Source organism: Oncorhynchus kisutch, linkage group LG1 (genome assembly GCF_002021735.2).
Source record: "Oncorhynchus kisutch isolate 150728-3 linkage group LG1, Okis_V2, whole genome shotgun sequence".
Lineage (NCBI taxonomy): Eukaryota > Metazoa > Chordata > Actinopteri > Salmoniformes > Salmonidae > Oncorhynchus > Oncorhynchus kisutch.
The window spans coordinates 30,207,621-30,233,606 of record NC_034174.2 but is presented as its reverse complement, the minus strand read 5'-3'; the positions used below and the strand labels follow the sequence as shown (position 1 = coordinate 30,233,606).

The following is a 25,986-nucleotide window of genomic DNA, read 5'->3' as shown; positions in this document are numbered from 1 at the left end:
ACATGGGACAGCATCCCTGTGGAACGCTTTGACACCTTGTAGAGTCAACATGGGACAGCATCCCTGTGGAACGCTTTGACACCTTGTAGAGTCAACATGGGACAGCATCCCTGTGGAACGCTTTGACACCTTGTAGAGTCAACATGGGACAGCATCCCTGTGGAACGCTTTGACACCTTGTAGAGTCAACATGGGACAGCATCCCTGTGGAACGCTTTGACACCTTGTAGAGTCAACATGGGACAGCATCCCTGTGGAACGCTTTGACACCTTGTAGAGTCAACATGGGACAGCATCCCTGTGGAACGCTTTGACACCTTGTAGAGTCAACATGGGACAGCATCCCTGTGGAACGCTTTGACACCTTGTAGAGTCAACATGGGACAGCATCCCTGTGGAACGCTTTGACACCTTGTAGAGTCAACATGGGACAGCATCCCTGTGGAACGCTTTGACACCTTGTAGAGTCAACATGGGACAGCATCCCTGTGGAACGCTTTTGACACCTTGTAGAGTCAACGTGGGACAGCATCCCTGTGGAACGCTTTGACACCTTGTAGAGTCAACATGGGACAGCATCCCTGTGGAACGCTTTGACACCTTGTAGAGTCAACATGGGACAGCATCCCTGTGGAACGCTTTTGACACCTTGTAGAGTCAACATGGGACAGCATCCCTGTGGAACGCTTTGACACCTTGTAGAGTCAACATGGGACAGCATCCCTGTGGAACGCTTTGACACCTTGTAGAGTCAACATGGGACAGCATCCCTGTGGAACGCTTTGACACCTTGTAGAGTCAACATGGGACAGCATCCCTGTGGAACGCTTTGACACCTTGTAGAGTCAACATGGGACAGCATCCCTGTGGAACGCTTTGACACCTTGTAGAGTCAACATGGGACAGCATCCCTGTGGAACGCTTTGACACCTTGTAGAGTCAACATGGGACAGCATCCCTGTGGAACGCTTTGACACCTTGTAGAGTCAACATGGGACAGCATCCCTGTGGAATGCTTTGACACCTTGTAGAGTCAACATGGGACAGCATCCCTGTGGAACGCTTTGACACCTTGTAGAGTCAACATGGGACAGCATCCCTGTGGAACGCTTTGACACCTTGTAGAGTCCATTTTTTATTTTACCAGGTAAATTGACTGAGAATACATTCTCATTTACAGCAACGGTCTGGAGAATAGTTACAGGGGAGAGGAGGGGGGATGAATGAGCCAGTTGTAAGCTGGGGATGATTAGGTGGCCATGATGGTATGTAGGCCAGATTGGGAATCCATGCCCTGACGAATTGAGGCTGTTCTGAGGGAAAAAGGTGTTCAATATTAAGAAGGTGTTCGTAATGTAAAGTTTGTGTGTGTATATTGTAGCGGTTTCATGGGTTGTGTGGTGGATGGACGTTATGTAGTTATGTTAGTTATGTTAAACAACTACCTCTTCCTCTACTGTATGTATTTATTTATTTTGCTCCTTTGCACCCCATTATTTCTATTTCTACTTTGCACTTTCTTCCTCTGAAAATCTACCATTCCAGTGTTTTACTTGCTATATTGTATTTACTTTGCCACCATGGCCTTTTTTTGCCTTTACCTCCCTTCTCACCACATTTGCTCACATCGTATATAGACTTGTTTATACTGTATTATTGACTGTATGTTTGTTTTACTCCATGTGTAACTCTGTGTCGCTGTATGTATCGAACTGCTTTGCTTTATCTTGGCCAGGTCGCAATTGTAAATGAGAACTTGTTCTCAACTTGCCTACCTGATTAAATTAAGGTAAAATAAAAATGTGCCTGCGAGGTTTCTTATATTTTTGGCTGCCAGGTCCATGAACAGCAATGTGAAGTATTCTCCAGAGGGACAGCTCAGGGGAAACTTCTAGACTGCAACAGAACAGCCACACCTGTCTCCAGTTGTAATCAGAGCCAAACTGCAGCCGGTTAAACCAATCAGTGCCTCTGCTTAACCGCAGCCTGGGTTTTCTTTCTTTGACCCCGGCAGGTGATTGGAGAAGACAAAGCATATGGTAGAGAAGGAGGTTTTTAAAGAAAGGAACTTATGATTTCAACAAGGATTTAACCCTCAAAGACAAGATTGGAGGACCTTCCACTGGTGACGAAGTGTTTACTTTGTTTGTTTTTGAGTTTTGTATAACATGAATGCTACCGAAAACTGGTTTATTACTATCAGGTTAACCCTTCACTTGGACTGGTCGTGTGTTTGTATGTGTAAACCCTGCCTTACAAAGATCTTGGCCCCCAAACCGTCACGTCATGTATTTTTTATTTTAATAGCAAGAAACTGTATATTCTATTATTCCTCTGATGAATTGTGACTCGTTTCAGGAAACTAGGCGTATGTCGCACGTCATTCACAGAAGAGCCAACATTTCTATTTTGGCAGAAAGTCCTTCTAGAACATGCAAACTTTCATGTGCCTTAATAACAGACTTGTATGCCAACTGTAAATACAAATAAAATTGTTTAATTACGAGCATAGTTGGCTTAGCCAGAGAAAAAGAGAGCAACATTCCCGCTAGCCATGATTGTCTGAGATAACGAGTGGGCTGGACATGCCGAAAGATTGAGTTCGGATTGGTCTGCCATATAGCACGCTTCTGTCTGCCATGTAGGACGCTTCTGTCAATATCATGAGCTGGTCAGTATGTGTAGGTAATCATTTCTAATGTGGCTTTTTTGAAAGATATCACATAGTAGAACTACATAAGTGTTGCTCTCCACTTTCTGGAGGACCGAGTTCTAAAATCAGTGGAATTAGAGAATGATAGCTAAGGAGATGGCAAATTCTGCCATTTGATTGCAAATATGTAGGCAGAGTCAAAAAGAGAACACACAGAAGGCTGTTGTATAAAACACCTGTCTCTGGATTACATCTTCAAACTGAGGGCAACCATGGCATCCATGACAGACAGGGAGAAGCGTCCATCCATCTATACGGGTAAGATAGTCTTGCTTGCTAGCTACAGTACATTTTCCGAAATGACACGTTTCTTTTTGTCAAAGTTGTTTCCACTGCGACAACTGTCGATAGACTTAGCTGGTCTGCACTGTGCCAGAGTGCAGATTAACTGACAAATTTAAAAACACTCAACACCCGTTGAATATGGCCAGTGTCAGTAAACATTGGCAAAAAAAGTGTCATTAAATTGTTGCCAACAGCACAACATAAAAAGAGCCTAACCAGCTCTCATGTGTCTGGAAGTAGCTAGCAAGCTAGCCAACGTTAGCCAGTTAGCTTGGGCGCTTGACGGCTGTTAGGTCAAAACGCTCAGATCAACCCTACTCCTCGGCCAGAGCATCCAGTGTGTGCTCTGAACATTCTGAATTTACGAACGGACAATCTGACAATGCTCTGAGTTTACGAACACCCAGAGCTCACTCTGAGCACACTCTGGCACTCAAGATTAAATGTATGACACACCCGTAGTATAACACAGCCTTTAGTCTTGAAATCTTTGGTGGTTCAGTACATGTGAATCCTTAAAGAGATGGGTGGGGCTAAGGATTTAGAGGGTGTGAACGCTGCTGAATGGGTGTAGACAAAGAAGCGCTCTCCACAAGGTGTACCAAAATATTCAAGGGCCATTTTCTCACAAGTTTCTCAACTTTCAAAGCAGAATTACTTTCTCATTGTTCCTCAACTGTAGTGTATGAGATATCATTTTCTAGCTCTGAGTCTACTTTTACCCAGTGTAAAAAACACCATTTCAAATTTTGCTACATAAGACTAAATCGAGCCAGTCGGTCACAGTTAGGCTGTTTGAGAAGGTTTGAATCCTAAGCAACCTGCATACACTGTTTGAAGTACAGAACAACATAGCTACTGTAGTAGGTCAAAGCCGTGTGCTGGGAACCCTTGGTAGAGCATGGGTGAAGTAGCCTTTCTTCAGGCCGACTCAAAAAGTGGGCATTTGTTTTTAATTTCAATGTTTTTTACACTGGAAGGTGATTTTCTGCATAAGGTGGGTTACACAACATTTTCACATGCAAATCCAGATATTTTTTTGGAGCAACCAATTCTGCTATTGGCAGTGCTATTGTAACCTTTGACTTAACCTCTGCCAAAAGGTCTCGGCCTTAATGGCACAGCTTGCTTTTAAACCATTGTCTGCTGGCTGTTGCCCTCTAATATCTAAAATCAGTTTGGAACTAACTATTTAAAGTGTATTTTGAATTTACCATGGATAGTCAAAAGTCATTGTGTGCAGTTTTCAGACAACCTGGACTCAGGGGTAGAGGTAACAGGCAACTTAAACATGGGACACTCCAATTAGTGTGATATGTTACGTTTCTTATGGTGCGTATTCTTTTGTGGGTATCCATCATCCATTTCGTATGATTTTTTCCGAATTGCAATTCATACAATATGTTACGAATTTGAAAAACGGATATGTTCTGAATTCCAATTTGTTGTTGCTGACGTTAGCTAGGTGGCAAACATTAGCTAGGCTAGGGAGCAGGGGCTAGGGTTAGTCTTAAGGTTAGGGTTACCTAACATCCAAAGTAGCTAAAAAGTTGTAAGGTGTTGCAAATTAGCTAAAATTTTAAAGTTGTCTGAGATTTGAACACGCGACCCTTGGGTTGCTAGACTTTTGTGTCATATGCCCACCCATCCACTCCGACCAACCACCCTACCAAAGCCACCTCCAGAGGAAGTTGCCCCCACTATTTTGATCTAATTCCTGTTCCTAGTATGGAATTACTTGTTTAGCTCCACCCTCTGAACACCGACATATTGCTCCTTATAAATATTGATTAATTGGGCGTGCACATCTCCACCTTCCTCAGGAGCACAGCACAGTTAACAGTAGCTATGACAAGACGATGGACCATCCACTCTCCTCCTCCTCCTTCTGCAACGAAATGTAATGATAAAGGATGATTTCAGAATTTAGCCAGGCGGCTAGCTACTGGTAACTCTTAGCAACTGTGCATAATTTGTTTCAAACAAATGAGTACCTGTAAATATACTAGCTAGCTACCATTCAGCGGATTATCTGTAGTGTAAAGGTTAGGTAGTTAGTAGCTAGCTACTGTACTCAAAATGTAGCTAGCCTGTTAGCTAGCTAACAAATCAACAGCTGGAACGACCTATTTGTATTGTTTAAAAATATCCCCACTAGCTGACTACTTAAAAAAGGTCAAATAGGGGGTGCTTATTTATCCTGTTTCACTGCATGTACAAGTGATAACCTTTACGTATGTGAGGTGTGAAATGTGTTTTTTTGCCTATCCCAACTCCACAGGAGGCACCCTCGGAAAGTGGGGTCACAACCAATATAACTCTAAAGCTTTTTGGCCCTAAATCTTTTTGTAGGGAGCCAAGGAATGCAACTATTACCTTTATCAGTGATGGACACTAGCTAGAATGTGGGACAATTATTTTATAGCAATATATCTAGCTACTAATAGAATAGCCCAACTTCTTAAACATTGTTTTGATGAGCAGGTTAGGATGTGACTTGGTCAACTCATACTTTGTACCAAATGCATTGGCTATCAATAAACATTTTACAATGTATACAGTAGAAGTACATGTATGTTCCTTGTTATTTACTTAGTATTATCCTACTTCATCCAGATATTCCACTGTTGATGTGTATGTAGCACAAACTTACTAGTTAGCGTGTATTCTCAGAAACAATAACACCAGTGTTACTGTAACAGAATGTGTATACTGTAATATAGGTTATAGCCAAGAGGAGGAAATGGTGGCTTGCTAGAGCACAGACATGGTTCGTATTTCAGTGGTGCTCATGAGGACTCCCATAACAATTAAAATGTCGATGTGGTCCCCTCAAACATATTGTAACATTGGGAACCCTCAGTAGTCAATGTGTTATACGAACCTGAGCGCAGAAGTAGACTGTGGGCTTTCTGTACATTGTAATAATTTATTTTCCATTCCATTGTTTGCTCAGCATGTAATTGTATTTGGTTATGTAAACATTACAAGAACAGTCATTGAATGATAAACAGAAAAAAACATGGATGCATTCTGTGATATATATTTTTAAACAATTTCATCCACATCCTCGCTTTGTCATTACTACAATATTGCTGATTGCTCAGCCTGTGTTCTTCGTCTGCATCACATAGCCTGGGAGTCATCAGTTCTGTAAGGGATGGATCCAAATTTGCAGAATGGGTACCTGGAGGAAAATGGGGGAGGGTCATGCTTTTTCAATTTCATTTAAGGGGAGGATTCAGTATTTTTTTCTTAGTCCAGTGTCGGGTCATGTAATTTCAGATGGATGAAATGTCTATTTCTCAGTGTTTCAGAATTAGTTGCTACCGTATATAGGCGATGTACAGTATTAGATATATTATTAACAGTTATAAATCTACGATAGCTGCTGGCATGGTGAACAGTGCCCCTTGACTTTTTCCACATTTTGTTACGTTACAACCTTATCCTAAAATAGATTAAATATATAAAATCTCAGAACTATACACAAAATACCCCATAATGTCTCATGGAAAATAGGTTTTTAAACATTTTGGCAAATTTATAACAAAACAAATACGTTATTTACATAAGTATTCAGACCCTTTGCTATGACAATTGAAATTGAGCTCAGGTGCATCCTGTTTCCATTGATCATCCTTGAGATGTTTCTACAACTTGAATGGAGTCTACCTGTGGTAAATTCAATTGATTGGACATGATTTGGAAAGGCACACACCTGTCTATATAAGGTCCCACAGTTGACAGTGCATGTCAGAGCAAAGACCAGGCCATGAGGTTGAAGCAATTGTCCGTAGTGCAACGAGACAGGATTGTGTCGAGGCACAGATCTGGGGAAGGGAAAATGTCTAAAGCATTGAAGGTCCCCAAGAACACAGTGGCCTCAGTCATTCTTAAGTGGAAGAAGTTTGGAACCACCAAGACTCTTCCTAGAGCTGGCCGCCCGGCCAAACTGAGAAATCGGGGGAGAAGGGCATTGGTCAGGGAGATGACCAAGAACCGATGGTCACTCTGACAGAGCTCCAGAGTTCCTCTGTGGAAATGGGAGAACCTTCCAGAAGGACAACCATCTCTGCAGCACTACCAATCAGGCCTTTATGGTAGAGTGGCTAGACGGAAGCCACTCCTCAATAAAAGCCACATGACAGTCCGCTTGGAGTTTGCAAAAGGCACCTATGAAACCTAGATTGAACTCTTTGGCCTGAATGCCAAGCGTCACTTCTGGAGGAAACCTGGCACCATCCTTAAGGTGAAGCATTGTGGTGGCAGCATCATGCTGTGGGGATGTTGTTCAGAGGCAGGGACTGTGAGACTAGTCAGGTTCAAGGCAGAGATGAATGGCGCAAAGTACAGAGAGATCCTTGATGAAAACCTGCTCCAGAACACTCAGGACCTCGACTGGGGTGAAGGTTCACCTTCCAACATGACAACGATCCTAAGCACACAGCCAAGACAATGCAGGAGTGGCTTTGGGACAAGTCTCTGAATGTCATTGAGTGGTCCAGCCAAAGCCCGGACTGGAATCCAATCGAACATCTCTGGAGAGACCTGAAAATAGCTGTGCAGCAACACTCCCCATCCATCCAGACAGAGCTTGAGAGGATCTGCAGAGAAGAATGGGAGAAACTCCCCAAATACAGGTGTGCCAAGCTTGCAGCGTCATATCCAAGAAGACTCAATGCTGTAATTGCTGCCAAAGGTGCTTCAACAAAGTACTAAGTAAAGTGTCTAAAAACCTGTTTTTGCTTTGTCATTATGGGTATTGTGTGTAGATTGATAAGGGAAAACATCAATTGAATCAATTGTAGAATAAGGCTGTACGACAACAAAATGTGGAAAGTCAAGGGGTCTGAATACTTTCCGAAGGCACTGTAATTAAAACTAGTCTGCAATGGATATTCCAACCCTATTCCTCCTGTCTGGGGTAGAAAGGTATTCCTCCTGTCTGGGATGGAAAGGTAGGCCTACTGTCTGGGGTGGAAAGGTAGGCCTACTGTCTGGGGTGGAAAGGTAGGTCTACTGTCTGGGGTAGAAAGGTACCCCTACTGTCTGGGGTGGAAAGGTAGGTCTACTGTCTGGGGTGGAAAGGTAGGTCTACTGTCTGGGGTAGAAAGGTAGGCCTACTGTCTGGGGTAGAAAGGTAGGCCTACTCTGTCTGGGGTGGAAAGGTAGGCCTACTGTCTGGGGTAGAAAGGTAGGCCTACTGTCTGGGGTGGAAAGGTAGGCCTACTCTGTCTGGAGTAGAAAGGTAGGCCTCCTGTCTGGGGTAGAAAGGTAGGCCTCCTGTCTGGGGTAGAAAGGTAGGCCTCCTGTCTGGGGTAGAAAGGTAGGCCTCCTGTCTGGGGTGGAAAGGTAGGCCTACTGTCTGGGGTGGAAAGGTAGGCCTACTGTCTGGGGTAGAAAGGTAGGTCTACTGTCTGGGGTGGAAAGGTAGGCCTCCTGTCTGGGGTAGAAAGGTAGGCCTCCTCTCTGGGGTACAAAGGTATGCCTCCTGTCTGGGGTAGAAAGGTAGGCCTCCTGTCTGGAGTAGAAAGGTAGGCCTACTGTCTGGAGTAGAAAGGTAGGCCTCCTGTCTGGAGTAGAAAGGTAGGCCTACTGTCTGGAGTAGAAAGGTATGCCTCCTGTCTGGGGTAGAAAGGTAAGTATATTCTGTCTGGGGTGGAAAGGTAGGCCTACTGTCTGGGGTAGAAAGGTAGGCCTCCTGTATGGGGTAGAAAGGTAAGTCTATTCTGTCTGGGGTGGAAAGGTAGGCCTACTGTCTGGGGTAGAAAGGTATGCCTCCTGTCTGGGGTAGAAAGGTATGCCTCCTGTCTGGCGTAGAAAGGTATGCCTCCTGTCTGGGGTAGAAAGGTATGCCTCCCGTCTGGGGTAGAAAGGTATGCCTACTGTCTGGGGTAGAAAGGTAGGCCTCCTGTCTGGGGTGGAAAGGTAGGTCTACTGTCTGGGGTAGAAAGGTATGCCTCCTGTCTGGGGTAGAAAGGTATGCCTACTGTCTGGGGTAGAAAGGTAGGCCTACTGTCTGGGGTAGAAAGGTATGCCTACTGTCTGGGGTAGAAAGGTATGCCTCCTGTCTGGGGTAGAAAGGTATGCCTACTGTCTGGGGTAGAAAGGTATGCCTACTGTCTGGGGTAGAAAGGTATGCCTACTGTCTGGGGTAGAAAGGTATGCCTACTGTCTGGGGTAGAAAGGTATGCCTCCTGTCTGGGGTGGAAAGGTAGGCCTCCTGTCTGGGGTAGAAAGGTATGCCTACTGTCTGGAGTAGAAAGGTATGCCTCCTGTCTGGGGTGGAAAGGTATGCCTCCTGTCTGGGGTAGAAAGGTAGGCCTACTGTCTGGAGTAGAAAGGTATGCCTACTGTCTGGGGTAGAAAGGTATGCCTCCTGTCTGGGGTAGAAAGGTAGGCCTAACTTTTGAAAGTACCATGCTCAGATTCCTAATGACATCTCAGATTTAATTATTTGCCAGTTGTTGCAAACAAGTTCCACTGATTTGGCATTGGATAGATATTATAAGATGAGCACATAGACCTATCTCTCCCTGTCATTTCGGTTAGTTGTATTAAAAGATTCTGCTAATATGTAATGATATTGAATTGTGTAACATGTTGTAGGGAGATTTGAATTTAACATTGATCTTCAACCAATGCCATACTATTGTGGGGGCAACACCTCGTCCCAACACTAAAAACCAATGAGGAAATGGGAGAGGCAGGACTTGCAGCGCATTGAGCGTCACAAATAGAATCGAGTTCTATTTTGCGTCTGGCTTCGCAGATGCTCGTGAGCAGTGAGCAATTTCTATTTAACTAGGCAAGTCAGTTAAGAACAATTCTTATTTTCAATGACGGCCTAGGAACAGTGGGTTAACTGCCTCGTTCAGGGGCAGAACGACAGATTTTTACCTTGTCAGCTCGGGGATTCGAACTTGCAACCGTTCGGTTTCTAGTCCAACGCTCTAACCACCAGGCTACCCTGCCGCCCCAATGAATGAATAACATGTAAATAACTGTCAAAATCGACATCACCATTGTTCATTATACTGTATAATATGCTCATTGCACAGTATGTTCATTATATGTTCTCCTCTCTAACAATGCACTGCACTGTTTTACAACATGTATCCATGTTTAACTAATCCAAAATTATGGCAAGAAGACAAGCTTGGAGTCGGCACAAAAATGTCTGTGTATCCAGTTACTGTTTTGTGTGCCAGTAAGACTACTGAGGAGACCACAACCCAGCAGGCTCCCGTCCTCGGCCTGTTCTCTACTGTAGCAGGGAGAAAAGAAATTGGCATGAGTCAACCGTTTGTTTCTGCTCGGGTCTCACGGAAGCAGCATAGGCCCTAGTGAGTGGGTGGAGCAGAGCTAGTAGGGGAAAGAGACCAAGTTTAGGATAGAAGGCAGCTTGCAAAGGCAGCTTATATCTGGCATATGGGAGCCTTATTTTACATCATCAAGCGGCCCCACACCATCATATACCAGTGGTGGAGGTGGTTATGCATAGACGTGTAATAATTAGAACAAATGAAAGGTGCTATCTAGAACCTAAAACAGTCATTTGGCTGTCCCTATAGTAGAACCCTTTTAAGAAATATTGGTTCCTGGTAGAACCCTTTCCAGAAAGAGTTCTACCTGGAACCAAAAAGTGTTCTACCGGGGACAGACACATTTGTGTTGTTCATGGTCCATCTAATATAGTGGAACAATAGAATTAGCCACTTGTGTATTTGTAACACTGAGAAGGACAAAGCATTGTGAGCCATCATTTTAAAGCATTACAGCAAAGATGGCTGGCAGTGTACACACCACGTAACATTGGTTTGGATGGGAATGTCAGCTCTATTAATTGTATTTCTGTGTGATTACCTCATTGCACTTCCACTGTTATTCCCCCTCTGTTCTGTGGTGTGTAATCATCATATATCTTCCTTATAGACGTCTGACAGTGAGATTAATCTAGCTATCCTAATGTTCCTGGAGTGAGACGAACTGTCACATAATCAATCTATTGATAAACGAACAGATAGATTCCAGCCCAGTTTTTAATTGCAGTTCTGAGGTGTGACAATACAATACTATCACTGCAGCACATGACTGGAGAACATAGGAGGTTAGGCCTTGGAATTTGTTGTATTTTTAACAAATCCTAATGATTAGGGTTATGGCTAGGGTTTGTGTTGAGCCGGGGTGTGGACACGAAGCTAACTTTAGAGTTGAGATTACTGTTTGACTTTAAGTACAATATAATACCAATACCTTAAAATGTACTTTGAAATAATGGCACAATAATGAAGACACTTTTAAAACAGAAAGGGGGTCTCTAAATGTCACCTAGTTTATCAGAGGTTGAGCCATCCCACTAGGCACACACTGGTTGAATCAATATTGTTTCCATGTCATTTTAACTAAATGACGTTGAAACAACGTGTAATAGACGTTGAATTGACATATGAGCCCAGTGGGATGGCTTTGAAAGCATATTGGTGAATGACTTTGGACTGTTTGAATGGTTTCTGTGTGTATGCAGCCTGTGAGGATGACTAGGCAGATGCAGAGCTGAGGACTAAAGACACATGGGTCCACAGCAGTCATGGTCCTGTTGTTTACATCAAACAACCATCTGTTCTCAGTCCACACACATGCTTTGTCTTATCTTAAATGTCTACTTATACACCATCCTATAATCGCTTTCTTGCTCTCTCCATCTCCCTCTTGCTGTGTGTGTATGTGTGTGTGTGTGTGTGTCAGTGAAGGCTTCTCAGAGGAGGAAGGGGAGGACCATCCTACTCAATACGAAACCTAGGAGGCTCGTGGTTCTCACCCACTTCCATAGACTTACACAGTAATTATGGCAACTTCCGGAGGATGTCCTCCAAACTATCAGAGCTCTTGCAGCATGAACTGACATGTTGTCCATCCAATCAAAGGATCAGAGAGTTAATCTAGTACTGAAAGAATAAGCTACAGCTAGCTAGCACTGCAGTGTATAGAATGTGGTGAGTAGTTGACTCAAAGACAATAGTTGAACAGTTTAACAACAACAACACATGTAATGAAGGAGAAGCAGCGAGAGAGAAAGCCAGAGAGCCAGCTAATGCAGCTCATTTAGCCTACTCAACAACCTGACTCAAGCAGAGAGGAACACTATTTATGTTAGGTAGTGTAGCATTTCGCTACATTCGCATGAACATCTGCTAACCATGTGTATGAGACAAATAACATTTGATTTGGATTTGGGCTAAGGCTATCCAACACTGCAACTCTTCCAAGTCAAGGTAAGCATTTGGTTTTATTAATTTATTGCCACAGGGGCCTGCCAGTGTAACTGCTAAACTGCTTGCTGTACACTGTCCTGTGTGATTGTACCCATAGATATGTAGTTTACTTAGTTTACTTCTAAGTTCTAGTTTCATCACTATAACGTTAATAACGTTATAACGTTAATATGGTGACAACGGTGTAGGCTGTATATATTGGTTAGCGGTCATGGTATGAAGGTTTGGCTTGGAGAGGTTTTTGTGCCTGGTCACGGACAGCTATTGTGTTGTGCACTGAAGTCCACACGCAAAGGGGAAAAGTGAGAAGAGGAGAGCACGTAGATGCGAGAAGGAATTATACAACAAGCCAAGTTATGATGCTGTGGCTGCTATGAAGGTGAACTGTGTGTGCGATGATCAGGGGTGTATTCATTCCGCCGATTCTGTTTGAAAATATTTCTTAAACGGAAGCAAAATGAACAAAACAGGGAGGGAGCTATCTTAGTTTGTCCAATAGAAACTAGTTTTAGTTGCAAAAATGTTGCAACTGTTTGGACTAATGATTACACCCCAGATCAGCTAGATGCAGGCAGTAGTGTGCAAAGTGGTATTGAATGTGTCACTGTGTCACCTTGATTACTCCAATTTGTTATTCGACCTGTTAAAAACTATGTTATATACTTTCATTTGTAGGTTAGGTTGTAGCAACCACATGATGGGTAAAGGGAAATTAGAGTATCATACCTATCGATGTTACATTGAGTCGGGTGAATTTAATAGAAAGGCCATGCTCATGAAAAATAATAATAATCGGCCTCCCTAATCTTGAACGGCACGAACCACCACTGGCATGTGTGTTCTATAATACTGGTATGGTTTGGATACAAGCTTAAAGCACTAATAGTATCTGCCTCAGACAGAGAGCCAATTATTGTAGAGAATATTCAGTCCGATGTAAAAAGAACAGCAGCATCTACCCACAATTTTGAGAACAAAAAAAGCACTTTAAGAGTCAGATGAAATGTCAAGGCATTTATCGAAAGTAGAAGTTTAATAACAGCTTTAACAGTGCTTGAAGTGGAATTAAAAAGGTGACAGTACTCAATTTTATTTGACTATTTTTATAGAGTCAGTATTCTAGAAAAGTTGCGGGTTCTAGGGAGCTCTCCGCCCCCCTCAACTGTCCCACTTCAACCACTAGCTCAAAAAGCTGTCTGATGAAGAGCATAGATTTCAATACATCAAACCATTCCACGACACACCCTAACCTGATTACATTGCCATAAAGGCCCTCTACATGAACATCAAGATGAAAATTAGGGTCTGTGTTCTTCTCCAAAGCACAGCATCACCACCGTGTCTAACCGTATTGTATGTGTGCACTCTCTGGCCATCGTTGCATTCCATTGACCCACACATTAATAAAACACAGAGTAGATCCTCCTCGTCTCCCTGACTCCTGGAGAAAAAGGGAGAGATGAATTTACAGAAGCCAAAAGGCGAGTCGCTCTTCATGTCAGGGGTATTCATTTCTGATTTTCATCACAGCCTGTGACCCTCTCACCTCTATTAGAATGCAGCCGCTGTAATTTCATGGTTAATATTCAATAGCCACTTGTCCCCTGCGCCTGCTGTGTGCATGGAACATCTCTAGAGGTGTGTGTGTGTCATTTATGATGTGTGTGACTGTATGTGTATGTGCGTATGAGAAAGACTGTGTATGCGTGTGTGAATGCAACTGTATTTGTGTATGTACTAAGAAAGGGAAATGGCTTCCTCCAAAACAGTTGCAGATGTCGAGATGTTCTCTCTCTTTCTCTCCTCCCCATCTGAGGCCCAGTATGAATGGTTTCTCTGTGAGACCTGCAGGGCTGGCATCCAGTGCTGCTTGTGGCCCTGAGGCTAGACACTCAAACACTGGCCCGGTTATCTCTGACCTCTACACAGGGACAGTGGGATGGACAGGCTGGGGTATTGACCTCACAGCCAACGCATACTGTACACACACACACACACACACGCACGCACACACACCACTCGTTACGTAAGTTCACATCTGTGAGTATCTATGTGGGTATAGTATACAGAGGGGGTTAGAGGTAGAGAGAGAAGCATGAGAGAGTGGATTAAAAAGAGAACAGAGTGAGATCCCCTCTCACTTTCTAACATAAAAATGTCCCAGCGTTTCTCCACATATTGATGCATTGGCCCAAACAGGCATTCCTACTCAACGACTGTGGTCTGTTCTGCATGAGCCCAGTTGTTGATCTGTTTTCTCCACAAAGACAAGGAAGGGGGAGGAGGGAGGTGAACAGAACAGTGCAAAGACATGGTTATGGGGAAAACAAGATGAAGTAATCATTTAAAAAAAAAGATGCTAAGATTATTGGCACCCCTGTTTCAATACTCCGGTAACCTCCCCTTGTGAGAATAAAGACACTGGGCATTTTGTTTTTAAATCATGAGATTGGAGAACACATTAGGAGGAATGGTCTAAGATCCCTCCCAATGTGTTCTCCTATCTTATAAAACATTTTAGAAAAAGGCTCAGTGCCGTTATCCTCAAGGGGAGGGTACCAGATTATTGAAAACAGGGGTGACAATTTTGACCGCTATCTGTTTGAGGATATATATTTTTCAAAACTTGTTAAACAAAATATTTTTCTGAGCAATTGCATTAGTATAAAATCATATCATTTCCTTTTTTTCCCATACAATATAGCTCATTATTTGTATTATTTATTTGAGTCTGTTTTGGAAAGACGTGGAGGGTGCTCAACCAACGTGAATTGAGATGCTCATCAAAAACAGATGCTCACCATAAAAAAATATGTTTAATTTAGGCAAGGTTAAAAGATGAACGTTTCAGCATTCAATACATCAGAACAGTCTTTTTTTGCTCATCTTCATCAAGGGTGCCAATAACTCCCTTCAGGACTGTACAGTCGTGGCCAAAAGTTTGGGGAATGACACTAATATTAATTTTCACAAAGTCTGCTGCCTCAGTTTGTATGATGGCAATTTGCATATACTCCAGAATGTTATGAAGAGTTATCAGATGAATTGCAATTAATTAAAGTCCCTCTTTGCCATGCATTTCAGCCCTGCCACAAAAGGACCAGCTGACATCATGTCAGTGATTCTCTAGTTAACACAGGTGTGAGTGTTGATGAGGACAAGGCTGGAGATCACTCGGTCATGCTGATTGAGTTTGAATAACAGACTGGAAGCTTCAAAAGGAGGGTGGTGCTTGGAATCAGTGTTTTCCCTCTGTCAACCATGGTTACCTGCAAGGAAACGCGTGCCGTCATCATTTCTTTGCACAAAAAGGGCTTTACATGCAAGGATATTGCTGCCAGTAAGATTGCACCTAAATCAACCATTTATCGGATCATAAACAACTTCAAGAAGAGCTGTTCAATTGTTGTGAGTAAAGAATGGTACCAACACATCCTCCGAGAACTTCTCCCAACCATCCAGGAACAGTTTGGTGACGAACAATGCCTTTTCCAGCACGATGGAGCACCTTGTCATAAGGCAAAAGTGATAACTAAGTGGCCGGGGGAACAAAACATTGATATTTTGGGTACATGGCCAGGAAACTCCCCAGTCCTTATTTCCATTGAGAACTTGTGGTCAATCCTCAAGAGGTGGGTGGACAATCAAAAACCCACAAATTCTGACAAACTCCAAGCATTGATTATGCAAGAATGGGCTGCCATCAGTCAGGATGTGGCCCAGAAGTTAATTGACAGCATGCCAGGGCAGATTGCAGAGGTCTTGAAAAAGAAGGGTCAACACTGCAAATATTGACTCTTTGCATCAACTTCATGTAATTGTCAATAAAAGCCTTTGACACTTATGAAATGCTTGTAATTATACTTCAGTATTCCATAGTAACATCTGACAATAATATCTAAAGACACTGAAGCAGCAAACTTTGTGGAAATTAATAATTGTGTCATTCTCAAAACTTTTGGCCATGACTGCAGATACTCTATTTAGGTCCTATCAAAATAAAGTGTTACTCAATACAACATGATTGAATCTTAAAGGCAATATTCCAGTGTTAAATGGAGACTGTATTCATGGTAAAAGCTGCATATGTCGGCTCAATCAGAAATGACTTTTACATTTCTATGGTGCAATCTGTTACACTTCAGCGATACAGATGGAATAGAGCCCTTAGTCTGTTCAGAGAAGAGGCATTTCAGTAAATATGGACATCATGGTAGATACATAGAGGAAAGACCAGTCTGCATTGGTGCCTGATGACAAAAATATAGACACCATTTCACTTCTAACACGGTCATTTTATTACACATGGTCCTGGGTAAACACTAAACACGTATTGGACATAATGCTTGTATCAAGTACTTTCACCAGAGCAAGCTAAGATTTCATCGTGACACCCATGAGATGTCTCAAGGCCCATTTCACGAGACAAGACATGAAAAAGGAAAAACTCAGAGAGAGATTGTAGTGAAGCGGAACCTTGCACTGTCAGGGAATGCAAAATGTCACTGTTCACTCGGGCAGTATCAAGTTGATTATGTTCCAGTTCTATCCTAACTATTTAAGAGTTAACACCACAATTTGACTACATTAGATACAGTTCCTGTTTGATCCAGAGTGCATCCAAAACAACAAACATTATTACGGCTTCCTATACGTATACAGTGGAAGTGAGAAGTTTACATACACCTTAGCCAAATACATTTAAACTCAGTTTTTCACAATTCCTGACATTTAATTCTAGTAAAAAATCCCTGTTTTAGATCAGTTAGGATCATCACTTTATTTTAAGAATGTGAAATGTCAGAATAATAGTAGAGCGAATTATTTATTTCAGCTTTTATTTCTTTCATCACATTCCCAGTGGGGCAGAAGTACATGCTACCAAAAACGAATTGAGTGTATTGCCTTTAAATTGTTTAACTTGGGTCAAACGTAGCCTTTCACAAGCTTCCCACAATAAGTTGGGTGAATTTTGGCCCATTAATCCTGACAGAGCTGGTGTAACCGAGTCAGGTTTGTAGGCCTCCTTGCTGGCACATGCTTTTTCAGTTCTGCCCACAAATATTCTATAGGATTGATGGCCACTCCAATAGCTTGACTTTGATGTCCTTAAACCATTTTGCCACAACTTTGGAAGTATGCTTGGGGTCTTGTCCATTTGGAAGACACATTTGCGACCAAGCTTTAACTTCCTGACGGATGTCTTGAGATGTTGCTTCAATATATCCACAAAAAGTAAAACTTCCTCATAATGCCATCTATTTTGTGACGTGCACCAGTCTCTCCTGCAGCAAAGCACTGCCACAACTAGATGCTGCCACCCCCATGCTTCACGGTTGGGATGGTGTTCTTCGGCTTGCAAGCCTCCCCCTTTTTCCTCCAAACATTAACGATGGTCATTATGGCCAAACAGTTCTATTTATGTTTCATCAGACCAGAGGACATTTCTCCAAAAAGTACGATCTTTGTCCCCATGTGCAGTTGCAAACCGTAGTCTGTATTTTTTCTGGCGGGTTTTGGAGCAGTGGCTTCTTCCTTGCTGAGCGGCCTTTCAGGTTATGTCGATATAGGACTCGTTTTACTGTGGATACAGATACTTTTGTACCTGTTTCCTCCAGCATCTTCACAAGGTCCTTTGTTGTTGTTCTGGGATTGATTTTCACATTTTGCACCAAAGTACGTTAATCTCTAGGAGACAGAATGCTTCTCCTTCCTGAGCGGTATGACAGCTGCGTGGTCCCATGGTGTTTGTACTTGCGTACTATTGTTTGTACAGATGAACGTGGTACCTTAAAGGGGTTTTGAAATTGCTCCCAAGGATTAACCTTTTTCTGAGATCTTGACTAATTTCTTTTGATTTTCCCATGATGTCAAGCAAAGAGGCACTGAGTTTGAAGGTAGGCTTTGAAATACATCCACAGGTACACCTCCAATTGACTCAAGTTGTCAATTAGCCTATCAGAAGCTTCTAAAACCATGACATCATTTTCTGGAATTTTCCAAGCTGTTTATAGGGACAGTCAACTTAGTGTATGTAAACTTCTGACCCACTGGAATTGTGATACAGTGAATTATTATAAGTGAAATAATCTGTCTGTAACCAATTGTTGGAAAAATTATTTGTGTCATGCACAAAGTAGATCCTAACCAACTTGCCAAAACTATAGTTTGTTAACAAGAAATTTGTGGAGTGGTTGAAGAAACAAGTTTGAATGACTCTGACATAAGTGAATGTAAACTACCGACTTCACCTGTATCTCTCAAATTCCCACTTCTGATTTCCAGTTTTATTTTCCATTAAAAACAGTCTACATTGTTAAGACTAGGCATATTTCCAGGGCTTTAGTCAACAATGACTTGGATGTACAATATGACACCTCTCTCTACATCATTTGTAATCCAGAATAAAACTTTAATGCATCTTTTCAATCTTACCTTAATCTCCATGTAGATGTACAGTTAGCTCTTTCATTAGAGATTCCTAGTATTCCCAATAAGGCATGTCTTTCATTACTAGTTACACCCAGTAATACAATACAGATTATCTATTTGTAAAGTCTGTAGTCTTTGGAATCAAGCAATTGGCTAGTTTGATTAGTCATAGCCTACAACCAAGTTTAAAACCTTCCACAGAATATAGGATATAAAGATTCAGCAACAGCAAACTCTGATTTGCTTGGGTGATTCTGAGAGACAAAGGGCCCTATTCAATCTGCATCGCGGAAGTTCAGCTCTACAGCATGATTGACTACATTCACGGTAAACGCTGCAAATGCGGGCCCAGTCAGAAATTACCTTAAAATGCATAGAGCTGAATCTGTAGCGCTTCAGAGTTTCAGATTGAATAGACCCCAAAGTCATAAGAGGAACAACACAGTTGTTGCTGAGGGCAATCAGGACCCACTGGGTATAAAATATACAAACATAATCTTAGTAGAAAAATACATTATATCTCATGAGTTGCTGGGCAGAAAAGGGTATGTGTTGGAGTGTGCAGGATCTATTCTATTATGATAAAACTAATATACTTACCATTCAAAATGCTAGCATATGGATCATACTTAGCATAATATCCGCAGATATTCTAAATGAAATGACATTTTGAAGAACGACTGCTTTGCAGCGAGAGAGGTTGGAACTGATAACATAGAAATGTGATTTCACATTGGAAGAGAAATGCAAATATCTAAACTAAAATCTACACAAAATAAGATGGATTAATAGAATTTTTGTTGCAAAGGAGAGACAATCCAGGCCTGGAGTAAAGCAGAGGCCTTCCGTTCACATACTGTACAGTACAAGAGAATGAGCAGATCAGGTAAAAGCATTGAGAGTTTGAATGATCTCTTCCAGTCTATCAGTTAGTAACCATCTGTAATCCGTTTACAGCCAGACATATAGACAGTTACAGAAACATGAAAGACGAGCTCTCCTTTCACATGTTTGAGTCAGATGGAGGATGTGTCGATTGTTTGGTCGGTCAACAACGGCCCTACAAACACTGCAGACTTTGGTTTCAGCCCAGCACTATTCAACTCATCAACTAACCATAAAATCTCAATTAGCTGAATCAGGTGTGCTAATGCTGGCTATGGAACAAAATGTTTGTAGCAGTAGCTAGGTTTCCATCCAATTAGAGACAGATGTTCATGCAAATATTCTAGAATTCGCATTAAAGAAAATATGCGCATATAAATCAGTGCCTGATAAAGCAGTGACACAAAATGTACTTTTCCACTCCAGTTTTCATGTACCAAATATAAATCCAAATCTAACATCTAAAGTAAATCTAAAGTGTTTCCATTGCATTTTCAACTCTACCAATAGTTTAGTCACAAAAACTGCTGTGTTAAATAACTCTGGTCTTGGCAGATGAGCTCCAGCCACCAGCTCTCAGATACCGTGCAGGTAGGCTCGTCTACATGATACGGTTATTATGGATAAGAGGGAGAATATTTGTACTTGTCAAATGGCAGTCAAGCGTCGATCATCACTTCACAATTTTCTCACATAATACATTTTACCGCCACAAAAAGATCCCACCATGTCGGCATTTTTGTATTTTTTTTTTTACAAATCTTCACAGCTATCCTGATTTTTGTTAATACGGTATGACTTCACTCGCATAAACTTTGGATGGAAACGTAGTTAGTGTTGATGCGTTTCCATTGGTTTGTAGCCAAGCCCCCTACTCCCAGTCCTAGTCATCTACAGTAGACACACCCTCCACACAGGACCGTGCACGCTGAGAAAAAAGGTTAGCACTCAAACTGGAAGCCTTTAACCTTGCCAAGGACAAACTAGGGTTCTGCTCCGATCTGAGCGACCATTTTCCTATTACTCTGCTGTCTTATCTACAGAAACACTGAAATCCTGTTAAATGGAGCCATTTTCTCATTTGCCTGCGAGGTCATTTTCATGCATGGAGAGATCCATTCATTGTGCTGCTGAACCTCTGGAGACAGGGGGTTCTGCTGTAAGAAGAGACAGCTCACTGAGACAGATCACTGAGGGTCCAAAGGAAGTCCAGAGAGAGAAGCCGTTCAGAACCATCGCTGGAGCACAGCTAGCATGGTGTATACACATCTGCATAGCAATGGGAGATATCCATAATTCTCCTTAACAGGCAACACAGAAGAGAGGTGAGCAGGACAAGCCAAAGAGTAGTCCATGTCCTTTGATTGGTCAATTCCAATGGATTGTCCACAACATTGACCAATGCCAGCACTTGATCTTGGTCAAGCCAATGATATGTCCTTACATGGACCAATGGCAACTCTCAATATGTCCTCAATATTGGCCAATGATCCTGCCCCTCCACTACCCTGTCTACTGAGCCTGGGCTTTGTCTGTGTGAGACAGAGAGATATCACCCACTGCAGTTTGGGAGGCTCAGGAGGAGAAACAGAGGCCACAGCACTCCATACAGATCTCCAGGCAGTCTGCAGACTCGCAGCACGCGTCGATGATCCCACAGTCCATGTCACATGGCAACTCACAGTCGCCGCACTCCTCCGAGGCGCAGCAGCAGCAGAAGCACGCCGAGTTGTCCCCCGCACACGAACCACAGGTGGCACAGTCCAACACGATGTTACACAGAGTCAGGAACTCACAGAACAGACAGGCCAGGATACAGTGAACACAACAGTCTGAGGGAGAGACGAGGAGTTATTCATCTTTATTTGGCCTGCTAAGTTGGTTGGGAATGCATACTGTTTGGGAGAGGATGGGGGAGACGGGATGGAGAATAATAGGAGTTGAGACATAGGAGGAGGGAGGAAGTGCAGGATACAGTGAGACTAGATCAGGTAGCAACTCACCTTCCTGTACCTCTGTAGGTATCTGGGAGCTGTTGCTCTTAGAGGAGCTCTTGCTCCTCTTGCTGCTCTGAGAGGTTATGGAGGGGTTGGACTGGAGCTTCTTGGAGTTCTTCATCCCCGACGAGGAGGAGGAAGAGGCTGCTTTAGGGAGGGAGCCAGGGGCAGGCCGATCACAGGGGCCTCCGTTCCTCACTCCGTTGGTGTGAGGGGCGTGCGTGCAGTTGGGGCAGTGTGTGTGAAGCTTGGCTCCGTCTCGTGGCTGGCTGGTTGGCTGTGTTAGGCAGGGTTGGGCAGGGTGGGTGGATCGAGCCTGGGGCTGACCTGAGGACAGGAACAAAGAAAATAAAAACATTTACAATAGTTGCTTTCGTTGTAATAGCGGGACACATGGGGAAACCTAGTCATTGATACAGCAGGCCCCAATGGCTCCTGGGAAGGGCCATGTGTATTATGATGACTTCTGACCCGGCTCGTCTAGACACTCTACGCTAATCTCCTCTCCTCTCCTCTCCTCTCCTCTCCTCTCCTCTCCTCTCCTCTCCTCTCCTCTCCTCTCCTCTCCTCTCCTCTCCTCTCCTCTCCTCTCCTCTCCTCTCCTCTCCTCTCCTCTCCTCTCCTCTCCTCTCCTCTCCTCTCCTCTCCTCTCCTCTCCTCTCCTCTCCTCTCCTCTCCTCTCACTGACATGAATAAACAAGTTGGTGGGAGAAACGTGTCTTGGACACAACATCATTACAGAGAATCCCCATAGGAAATAGGCCTTCAGTTTGGCCAGGTCAAATTCACAGAACATTGCTAGCTGCACATTGCTAGGTGCACCCTGCATTCATATGTCACTCATGACTGTGATGCATATATGGTTGCTAGTTTTAGGGTTTTGATTTATGTGAACAGAGGGGCTGAAATGGCTTGGTTCTCTCTCCTCACAGTCTCAAATGTAGGCTACACACACACACACACACACACAACCCTGGTGTGTTTACAACCTACAAACCCTCCACTGTTCCTCCTTTAACTCAGACCAGGGTTGATCTTGGCTGTCCAACGTGCACCTCTTCGTATATTTTATTCTGAGCAGTGCCACCAATACTCATTTCCTGAGGTGTGAAAGCACACCACCTCTGTCAAAACAAACACCTTGAAAAATATATTATATATTATGATAATATTTAATACCATCCTTTCGAGGCCCTAAATATTTTCTTGACCTGAACACACAGATGGAGAGAGGTGTGACTTCACAGGGTAGAAAACCACTGCAGGACGTCCAGAGAGAAGCACACACACAGACACACACACCGGGGGCTGAGATGCAGTGAGGCCTAGCGGGCAGTAAAACCGTCCATTAGACAATCATTCAGAGACAGATAACCCTGCTAGGGCTGTTTTGATTGGCCCATGGCCGGGGTCACACAACCAATCGAGTGTGATTAAAGATTCTTTCATTCAGCGTTTTCTAGCCCCATTCCAGATGTCTGGCAACCCACGGGGTAGTGTGAGTGTGTGTGCGTGTGGGGAAAAAATATTGCGTCTTCTGAAGTATGTCATAAGTCAATACCTGCTGCTCTGCTGTTATGTCTCCTTTCTCCTATTTCCTCCTTCTCTCCGCCTCGCTCCTTCCCGCTCTCCTTCTCTCTCCCTCACTCTTTCCCTCGCTCCTTCTCTCTCTCCTTCTCTCTCGCTCCTTCTCTCTCTTCTCCTTCTCTCCCCCACTCTCGCTCTCCTTCTCTCTCCCCCACTCTCTCCCTCGCTCCTTCTCTCTCTCCTTCTCTCTCCCTCGCTCCTTCTCTCCCCCACTCTTGCTCTCCTTCTCTCTCCCCCACTCTCCCTCACTCCTTCTCTCTCTCCTTCTCTCTCCCCCACTCTCTCTCCTTTGCTCTCCCCCACTCTCTCTCCTTCTCTCCCCCACTCTCTCCTCCTCTCTCCTTCTCTCTCTCCCCCACTCTCTCTCCTTCTCTCTCTCCTTCTCTCTCCCCCACTCTCTCTCCTTCTCTCTCTCCCTCTCTCTCTCCTTCTCTCCCCCCACTCTCCCCCTCGCTCTTTGTCTCTCCCCCTCGCTCTTTGTCTCTCCCCCTCGCTCTTTGTCTCTCCCCCTCGCTATCCCCCGGTCTTTCACTTTAACCATTCGCACATTTTAAAGATACAGTACAATGCTGTGTAGTACATTACAGCATAACAGTTTGGTTCTGTCTAGAGGAGGAGAAGAGAGAGCGAGGGATGGTGAGTAGAGGAGAAGACAGGATGTGTGGCCACCATTGTTCTCCAAATGATCGAGGAACAGTCAGACCCATCCAAACCCTGGACCCCAGAGAGAGAGAATCTGCCCTAAAAACCATGTCTCAGCTTTTCACTTCACTAGAAGACATGCACACACACACACACAGACACGCACACACACAGAGAGAGACATAATTGCAGCCACCAACCCTAATCAGAGTCAGTTTTAGTGAAACCACACAGAGCGATGCCTTTACCCCACATCTCTCTGCTAGTCATTCTCTAAGTAGCACAGCACATGCCGTCCATATCTGGTTGCCAGTACATTCCTCTGGTTGGTAAAGACAACAGCAGCAGGAATATTGTTTGTTTACTGAATGCCATTGGAGTCTTTAAAAAAGGATTGCTGGAAATGGAACAAGGGATGACTTCCTTCTAACTGGACAGAGAGAGAGTTCAAATGGTGTCTGGATATTATTTAGAGTGGTATGAGAGTTCATTCACCCCTCTCCCCTGTGTGTGGGTGTCGGTGGGCAGTAAACAGGCCGGTCTCTTGGGCATCTAGCAGCCAGACAGACAGACTGACTAGGTTTCAGAGGAGTCATGACTGTCTCCATATAAAGCCTAAGGACAAACAACAAGGCTGGCACACAGAGAGAGAGAGAGAGAGAAACAGCTCTTTGTGCAACACACCCTGCGATAGAGAGTGTGTGTGTGTTTGTGAGATAAAGATGTGTTCTGCGGATCTACACCCCTAAACTTTGGCTGTCTTGTCTATTTTGGGTCAGGAGTGATGTAAGGGCGTGCCACACAAACACAATGATTCAGCAGCACATAGTTAAAAATAAGAACAAATAAAAAGCCAAATGACTGTGGGCTTAGCATGATGAAACTGGCACACCACAAACTGAAGGAGAAGAGGGGAGTAACACAGAGCAGGAAGGAGGGTGAGTCAATAGTGTAGCCTGGGCCTGAGAATGCAAGAGGGGAGTAACACAGAGCAGGAAGGAGGGTGAGTCAATAGTGTAGCCTGGGCCGGAGAATGCAAGAATTTGTACAAAACAGTGTGTGAGGGGAAACAGAGCGAGAGACAGAGAGAGTGTTCATTTTGATTGTTTATTTCACTTTTGTTTATTATCTATTTCACTTGCTTTGGCAATGTTAACATGTTTCCCATGCCAATAAAGCCCTTGAATTGAGAGAGAGAGACAGGGTGAGACTGGGAAAGGAAGAGAGGCCCAGTGTAGGCCCAGCCTGTTGCCTGCAGCGATGGGGGTGTGGTATGTCTGGCTTGAGAGCGGGTGAATCACAGTCGGCTGAATGCTCACCTCTACCTCCCCTCCCCCCCCAAATCCCTCCATTCACTCACCTCCCATTACCCTCCAAACTGCCAATCTCCCCCCCCCCCTCCCTCCAAATCCCACCACCTCCCCTTCAGTCACCTCCCTCCCACCACCTCCCCTTCAGTCATCTCCCTCCCACCACCTCCCCTTCAGTCATCTCCCTCCCACCACCTCCCCTTCAGTCATCTCCCTCCCACCACCTCCCCTTCAGTCACCTCCCTCCCACCACCTCCCCTTCAGTCACCTCCCTCCCACCACCTCCCCTTCAGTCACCTCCCTCCCACCACCTCCCCTTCAGTCACCTCCCTCCCACCACCTCCCCTTCAGTCACCTCCCTCCCACCACCTCCCCTTCAGTCACCTCCCTCCCACCACCTCCCCTTCAGTCACCTCCCTCCCACCACCTCCCCTTCAGTCACCTCCCTCCCACCACCTCCCCTTCAGTCACCTCCCTCCCACCACCTCCCCTTCAGTCACCTCCCTCCCACCACCTCCCCTTCAGTCACCTCCCCCCCACCACCTCCCCTTCAGTCACCTCCCTCCCACCACCTCCCCTTCAGTCACCTCCCTCCCACCACCTCCCCTTCAGTCACCTCCCTCCCACCACTCTAGACTTGAGGCTATGATTACTACTGATCACTGCACCTCTCTACCTTTCCAACCTCCCTCCTCCTACCTCCCTCTTTCCCCCCTTTTTCCTCCCTCTCTCCTTCAGTGACTCAGCAGTCTGACCAGTAGACAGTAAACAGAGTGCTGTTGATGCCAGGCCAGCTGAACTCGGTCAGAGCTGTGAGGGACATGTTGGGAACCTGTTTTCCCTCCCTACATATAGAA

The 25,986-nt window shown here is 44.2% G+C and overlaps 1 protein-coding gene across 1 annotated transcript in view; it reads right to left on the bottom strand.

Annotated features, from left to right (window-relative positions):
* Positions 1 to 16,319: 16,319 nt before the first annotated feature.
* Positions 16,320 to 25,986, bottom strand: part of LOC109878049 (myoD family inhibitor) — a 41,526-nt gene continuing 31,859 nt past the window's right edge. Inside the window, exons 4-5 of the mRNA XM_031817036.1 lie at positions 21,597 to 21,917; positions 16,320 to 21,425 (exon numbers count right to left, since the gene is read on the bottom strand). Of these exons, the coding sequence (XP_031672896.1) occupies positions 21,169 to 21,425; positions 21,597 to 21,917 (578 nt within the window). The 3' untranslated portion in view covers positions 16,320 to 21,168. The remainder of the gene's footprint in view (positions 21,426 to 21,596; positions 21,918 to 25,986) is intronic.